Below are 7,815 nucleotides of genomic sequence, written 5' to 3' on the forward strand. Positions count from 1 at the left end.
GCTCCGCTTTTGGCATCCCTTGTAAACATTAAATAAGTGGTTTGGGCTCCCACTCTGCAGAGCATCTGGACGCAGAGTCTGAGAGAGAGACTCGAACCACTCTTGTACTTTGAACTAATTAATACATAAAGAAATACCGAAATGGGCGCCAGTCGTTGGGGCCAATATCTCTAGGCACGGAACTCTGCCGGGCTATTGTGAACTGTGAACTGTTTTGAAGTGGTTATTTGGTGCTGTCGTGATTGATTCTTGACTTGGAGTGTCCAAGTCTGTTACAAAAGCATCTCCAGGCTAATATGATGCACCTTCATGATATTGGTTGTGGATGGCCACCAAAGCATAAACCTGGGGCTGATGTGGACACCAATGTGAGAGGATTCAAGGGCTGAAAGATAGCTGCAGAAACATAGCAAAGTTGGAGGTCTAAGCAAGGTTGAATATGCAGCCAATGGTGGTTGCCCTAAAATATGCAGTGTGAAAGTACGTGGCATCATGTTATGTTGGACGTAGCTCACCAACCAATGTTGCATTTGACATGGGAATTGAATTCACACGTTCCCCTAGCCTAAATCTATATGCTCGTAATGCCAAATGCCCACCGAAGTGTAATAACATCCACCAAAGCGAGCGTACAAACCATTTGTGCAAGAGGGTTCAGAAATTGGAAATGCCTATCTAATATACTTGATTGGACATGTAGAATCTGCGAACTCGTTCACAAAGTTACAGGAACTACATCCCTTAGGCTCTAAGACAAACCTTGGCTCCGAAGCCATAGTAGTAGCATGTCCATGTGGCACATAGAAACATGTGCATGTAGCACAAAGAGTGGACAAGCCCTTAAGGGGCAAACTCTACTAACACAATGGGGCCGCCCCCTCCCTCCCTCTATTTAGAAGACTTGTTGACATGCCCAACCCACATCCAAAAAACCTCACGACCCTAGCACGGGGAATAAATGACAAAATATGGCATAAAAGGGCGCCCTGCATAAAAGCCATCAAGTGGCCGACCTGGCCAAAATCTAGAAAATCACCCAACATGCCTAGAATTTGGAAAAGCCTCAAGAGGCCAAGCACAGGCACAAAGACCCCCCCGCTCACTAGATCGAGACAAGGAAGGAGATGAACTCCAAAACTCTAGCAGAAGTTCCGTTGCGACTCTTTATAACAACACGCTCCACAAAATTAAGGTAAAGTCAATGGAAAGGATTGATATAAAATTCTACCTTCTTGCAATTTGGTGAAGGTAATGCATAGTAAGAATCTGTTAGGCCCCTAGCTCCTCTCAATCTTTACTGAAAACTCAAGAGCTGATTGCTAATGCAATTTGTGAAAATTTGCAAAATTTAAAGAAAAAAGAACTTTCAACCAGATTTTGGCGATTGATTTATACTTTGTGTGTCATCTATGTGGTGCCGGTGGTAAGGTAAGCTCATCCAAACCATGACAAGGAAAATTCTAGTCTACAAGGAGAAGAAAACAGAACTTTCTTAACAAATATTTATTTGTTTAGCAAATTAAGACCTTTGGTTCACTCACCATCACAAACTCAACAAAAGCTATTCGGGTAGCATGATGGTAGTCCCCCAACAATCTTATTCTGGCCACCTTAAACAATTGAGACATTAAGAACGTAAGTAAACTAATGGGAAGGATATTTCCATCAAATGTGGCTCTTGCTTTGAAGAATTAAGATCAAATTACCTGACCACATAATGTCTCAAAGAAAGCTCTGACTCCAGTCTGAGACACCTGCATTCAATGAGGGTATAAGATGACAGGTCGTAGATATCACACAATGCTTAAAATCACACAATGCTTTACCTTTTTGTCAATATTCGCACAATAGACCGTCCTTGCGCACATTTCCAGTTCATCTTCAGACTATCATTAAAAAGCACAGTCAATGAGAAAAACGAATAATCCTACTTATTATCCAAAGGCCCAACCTTTAAGTTAAGTGATCTATAATGCTCCTTCCTGACTTACCTGAGGAAGAAAATTTGGGTTCACTGGAACAATGGCCGTCTTTGAAGGTAAGACTCTGACAGGGTAATAGCCTAGCATGGTTCCTGCGAGACTTAATGCTGCCCGAGCCCCCTCTATAACATGGATTGTGAAGACATAAGAAACCAATGTTTTTAGGCTAACTAAAAGATTGCCACATCCAGCAATAATATGCAAAAAAAATTATTACCTTCATCTGTGAATTCTACAAAAGCAAATCTGAGTACAGAGTTTGGATCTCCACAGACACGACAATCCACAACCTAATATGCATGAAAAATATCATTCATCAACACAATACCCATTACACTCTACTCAGAAAACTGAATGACAAGAGCTCTGCACAAGCTCCCCAAGGACACGTCAAAACAAACCTGACCACAAGAAATAAAAAGGGCCGCCAATTGCTCCTCAGTAACCTACAACGAACCATGTATCAACAAGTTAGTTCCCCTGTTGACTTCCCAGATAACGCTTTTTTGTCACCAAATACACCCACAACATGCACAGCTCTGGGACGCGCTATTTTGCACAAGATGGAGCAAGTCTCTGATGCTGACACATGAATCGTAAAGACAAGCCCTTTCCAACTGAGCATGTATCTGTGACATGTTGTCACAGATGACCACAAAGTGCATGATACTCTATGAATAATGACTGTGCGCTTCTTTCTATAAAAGTCCATGATCATTCTTCCGAATGAGAATCCTCAGAAGAGATTGCAGAAAAGCAAAAAGAAAAGCAAGGGAGGAGCACATAAAAGGTAACAAGCCTTCAAAGAGCTAACCTGCTGGTCAATATCGGATACATATACAGTCCTCCTTATACTGTCATCTTGCTGGGCTTTGCTGGCTCTAGAATTGATGCGCCTCTTTCCAGGGACCGTACCACTGTTCTTGTGCTGCAGAACGCGGATGCAAACTTAAGTAAGGAGCTTCAGATATTTTTACTAGGTATGCACTGAAAATACACAATTGCGCAACTGTAAGAGCAGTTTTCTCCTCTTATCTGCTACCCCTATCTACACTGCCAAGATCAACGGTTGCCTCTCTTTCTTCCGGTTGCCTCTCTTTCTTCCGCATTGTGCACGTCTAGGGTGAAGAGAAGGTTATAAGCACAAATGGGTACCTTGCGGTTTTTAGCTTTGTCATTGTGATCATTGCTATCTGACTCCGCAGACGCAGGGGGGATGAACTCTTGAGCAAGGGGGTTAAGCTTAGATAGAAGATCTTCAAGCTCATGCATGTCCCGGCTAAGTTGCTGCTTCTGCTTCTGTTTCTGATCTGCGTCGCCATCGCTGGCAAGGGTAGGCGGGGAAAGAAGCTGCTCTTGCCTTTTCTGAAGACGGTGAAGCATAATATGCTGGTGAGGGTGAGAATGAAGAAGAAAACCATTTGACTGCTGTTGGAGCTGTGAGTTAAGATGATGTTGCTCGTGGAGACGATGGAGATGTTGATCATCGAAATCCGCGGCTTTATCGAGCGAGAAGCTCCGCCTCTCGTAGCTCTCCACCATGGCCATCAAGCAGGAGGTCGAGCAGAAGAAGGACTAGCAAAAATGGGAGCAGAGCATGAAGAAATGAAGCTGGCTAGGCCTAGGAGCAGCGGCGCGGGCTACGGACATGGCAAGGGGGCAACTGCCGTTTCTCTCCTCCTCTCTCTCTCTCTCTCTGCGTCCTCCATCCTGTCCGAACGTGGTCAGAGCTAGAGTCCGGACAAACATTGTCCGGTCCTTGAAATCCTAAAATCTATATTATATTATTTCTATTTGCATTACTCCAACCTATATTCAGGCAAGCCACGTGGCTGCACATAGAGAGAAAAGCAGGACGTGAAGCCGGAAGTTGGAATGCGATCAAACAGGACGTGCACTCGATGGGAGGCAAAGGGACGGGTAGGCTCTTATCTCTCTCTCTCTCTCTCTCTCTCTCTCTCTCTGGGCTTTAGCGTGAGCCTTTTCAGGCATCCACATGGCAGGAGCTCGAGAGATAGGTGTTGAGCCGCCAACAGCCACGATCAGGTTACATGAAGAGCCTTTTCAAACATCCATTTCAGGCGTCCACGTGGCAGGAGTTGGGAAGCGAGGTAGAGTTAGGCGTCGCAACAGTTGAAGCCCAACAGTCAGCCGAGTGGGGGAGTGGGGAGTGCGCTTTGGGGAGAGAGAGAGAGAGAGGCGCTAAATACCTGGCGGTACTGCTCCTTCCCAGCTAGGTGCTCTCTCACCAGAGAGAGGCACTAAATTCTTAGCGGTACTGCTCCTTCCCAGCTAGGTGCTCTCTCACCAGAGAGAGGTGCTAAATACTTGGCGGTACTACTCCTTCACAGCTGGGTGCTCTCTCACCAGAGAGAGGCGCTAAATACCTGGCAGTATTGCTCCTCTCTCTGGTGAGAGAGCACCTAGCTGGGTGTTAACCCTCACGGCTCACGGACACCCCATCACTTACGACGGACATGTATTATGTATTTGGTAGAGTCAGGTATCGGGCTTGTCGGACCAATAGGAAAAGGGTAAGAGTGATCGCCGATGAGAGGCGCACTCTAACTGGGAAATTCAAGGGATTAGTTGGCTAAGCATGGGCGCCCAAGTGTGAATGGGGTGAGCTCATATAAAAGCCAACTAAACCTAAAATTCACTCATTCTCTCATTTGTGCAATAGAAGAGTGTTCTTGCTCCATCTCCATCTCCATCTTCTTCTTCTTCACCTCCTTGTGTGTGTGTGTGTATGTGAGAGAGAGAGAGAGAGGGAGAGTGTGTGTGCGATCGAGCATTACGAAGGCACGACGGCGGCGAAGCGGTTGAGCGCGGCACGACTGCAGCTTCTTCTTCATCGCGGCGAGGAATCCACCACGAAGGCGAGCGTAGAGCGGTGAGTGACACACCCTTTGCTCTCTTGAGCTTGCTAGTTTAGGCTTGTTGTGTGCTTAGAGCCATTTGTGGCTCGCACACGGTGTATCAGCAAGTCCCTTGCTTCGACAGTGCGGCAAGGAGCGCACATTTTTGACGCCATTGCCGGGGAAATGCCCTACACTAAGCTCGGTTAAGCACTTTACGCTTTCTTGTGATACAATTTCAATTGAAGGATTTGTGAAGAAGGAAGGTGTGGTTGTGTGGAGAAGATTTTTGTTACACTGTACTGTCTTTTTTGTTTTCTGTAAAGAAGGAGTTACAATTTTTTTGCAATGTACTGTTAGAATTAAGGTATTAGCTATGGAATGTTAGTTCTGTAAGGTTCAATGTTAGTTCTGTAAGGTTAGTTTTATAGATCTGTTAGCTACTATAGTACTGTGTAAACAGTGTTAGAGTGTGTGTGGCAGTATCTCTATTAGCTGTAAGTAGATAAGTTAGGCGTAGTTTAAGTGTGTGTGCGTGCGTGCGCGGCGCGGCCGCGGCGACTAAAAAAATAAATAAATAAATAAAATCAAATCAAAAAATCAAAAAATATTTATTAAAAAAAAATCGAAAATATTTAAGCGTGAGTGATTGGGGGGCTACACTAAAATTTTGATTAGGATCGGGATCATTTATTATTTTTTAAAAAACGAAAATATTTAAGCGTGAGTGACTAGGGGGCTACACTAAAATTTTGATCGGGATCATTTCCCGGAGCCCAAGCCCAAGCCTTAGTCCTATGATATGTATTAGACTCACTTTTATATATATACCCTACCCCCTCAAGAGGGAATGAGAGCATGTGGGGCAAGTTATCCACTCTCCTCTCTTCTCTTCCCACTTGCACCCTTAGACTTTCTAATTTGGGCCTAGTTCCCTACTAGAAATTGACGGTTTTAGGGATTTCGAGGGCATAAAGTGACCAAACGGAGGGCTGTAAAGCACGGCACGTCCCTCTGACCGAAACGCTCGTTTTGAGCTATCATACGTTCTATTCTATAGCTGGGTCAGAAAAAAAGGACCAAAAAATCAAAAAAAAATTAAGAAAAGACTTGGGTTGCAAAACACCCAAAAATACTAGGTGAGCAGCCTTCACTGGCACTCACTGACACTTCTAGGGATCCAAGTCATATGAACCTACGCTCTGGACGAGTGTTAGAGCACGAGCATATTGGTAGTGCCTCCATTTACGCGGGCACCCATTATTCCTCCACCCTAGGTTCTTGACCTTCGGCCGGGACTTAAGGTAGCGCGACCCAAGATCCTCATATCGCGTCTAGTGATTCTTCCTCTGACTACGAAGTCATGGAAGGGTATCCTACACCAAACCCTGATAGTTGAAGTCAAGACATGCATGCCATGGGCCCACGGCCCGAGTCCAGCGTGTTTAGACGCTTAAAAGAGACCCTTAGTAGAGCTACTCGCTCCGAATATGCGGTTAATGAAATAAATGAAGGGAGTGGGGAAGTAAATTCGTCATTCATGCCTAAAATAGACCCTATGCTTCTTGAGAGTGTGCATGTGAATGTTCCATCCACTGCACCTCATGATCCTTTAGGACTATCTCCCTCTGAGGGTTTTCTACCCGATGGTAGGAGTCTTGCCGAAGTACAAGAGATCGAACGCTATATGCAAGCAACAAGGGAGAGGGAAATTGAGAACCTACGAAGGCTAGAACAAAGTCGAGCCCTGAAAGCAAAGGCTCCTATGACAACAATCATGCCAGCCGAGCAGCCGAGTGCTCCCAAGGTAGCAGTCACGGAGGGGCAAGTGATGGGGAGCAATAATGCTTCCACTTCGAGGGAAACCTCCAGCACGCCATGCCTAGATGGGATATTCCTAAACGAAAATTGGGAGTATGACCTGCAAGCAGAAGCTTTAACTGATCGGTACACAGGACACACCTATCATGTGGGTTGGTTAGATGTTCTACAATCCACATCGGGTACTACTAGCATAGATGAGCAACAACAGAAAGTCTGTGATGTCCTCCATAGGATTGTCGAGTTAGAAAGACGGAACACAGGGATCAACATGCCTTCAACAGGCCTAATGAGATTCTTGGATACGGGAAAGGCCAACCAACCAACCCTATCACAAATGGAGACTCCCTCAGTGAGCCCCCTTGATCCTCCATATGTTGTTTCGCCAGGAGCCTCAGTACAATCTGAGCCCACAAGTGGCAGCTTTACCTTCCCAGATCTAGCTCATCTTTCTCTTAATGACACTACGGCTACCATGCATATCCCAGTGGTGAGCATGACAAGAAGTACACCATGGAGTTCATTTGTTAACATTGCGTCGATGCCTAGTAGCATAGTGCCCCCAACTATACCTACATGTATGTATCAATCATGTGCACCTGTCGTACCTCAGCCTCATGTAGCTTCTACACCTCCGATTATTCCAAGAGCTTACAATCCACAATGGCATTATCCAAGCTCTTATACAAGTAGAGCCATGCCATTTAATAATAACATGCCATATCAGGCACCCCCTATGCCTAGGGCCACGCCTGTAAACTTTGGACCACCGTTTGGTACACCACCATACGAAATATGGGACCCAAGAGCCGCGCGTATGCCAAGGCCAAGGCCAACTCCCATCTCACATGTGGTTCCAGGAGCACATACACTCATTATACCTGCTCAAATAGGAGATGTGGCAGCATTTGCTCAAACTATCGGTCGCTCTATTGCGGAAAACATGCGTAGTGCACCTGATAGAGAGCCTAGGAGCAAGGCAGTTCAAGTAGCTAAGCTCACACAGAAATTCAGTGGAGACGGAGATGCTAGAAAGCATATGGAAGTCTTTGAACATGTGTGCGATTCCTTGGAAGAGCACAATGAACTACATAAGTGTAAGGCTTTGAGTTTGACCCTAAGCGGAAAGACTGGAGATTGGTATAGAACCTTAA

The 7,815-nt window shown here is 45.4% G+C and overlaps 1 protein-coding gene across 1 annotated transcript in view; it reads right to left on the bottom strand.

The window, feature by feature from the left end:
- LOC147421331 (polyadenylate-binding protein-interacting protein 11-like) overlaps nucleotides 1-3,711 on the bottom strand; it is a 31,733-nt gene extending 28,022 nt beyond the window's left edge. The window contains exons 1-8 of the mRNA XM_086504046.1: nucleotides 3,138-3,711; nucleotides 2,797-2,910; nucleotides 2,384-2,428; nucleotides 2,200-2,272; nucleotides 1,992-2,104; nucleotides 1,827-1,886; nucleotides 1,707-1,754; nucleotides 1,542-1,610 (exon numbers count right to left, since the gene is read on the bottom strand). Of these exons, the coding sequence (XP_086360172.1) occupies nucleotides 1,542-1,610; nucleotides 1,707-1,754; nucleotides 1,827-1,886; nucleotides 1,992-2,104; nucleotides 2,200-2,272; nucleotides 2,384-2,428; nucleotides 2,797-2,910; nucleotides 3,138-3,530 (915 nt within the window). The 5' untranslated portion in view covers nucleotides 3,531-3,711. The remainder of the gene's footprint in view (nucleotides 1-1,541; nucleotides 1,611-1,706; nucleotides 1,755-1,826; nucleotides 1,887-1,991; nucleotides 2,105-2,199; nucleotides 2,273-2,383; nucleotides 2,429-2,796; nucleotides 2,911-3,137) is intronic.
- Between the last annotated feature and the right edge of the window lie 4,104 nt (nucleotides 3,712-7,815).

This window comes from Adiantum capillus-veneris, chromosome 28 (genome assembly GCF_014529385.1).
Source record: "Adiantum capillus-veneris isolate H3 chromosome 28, ASM1452938v2, whole genome shotgun sequence".
Taxonomy (NCBI): Eukaryota; Viridiplantae; Streptophyta; class Polypodiopsida; order Polypodiales; family Pteridaceae; genus Adiantum; species Adiantum capillus-veneris.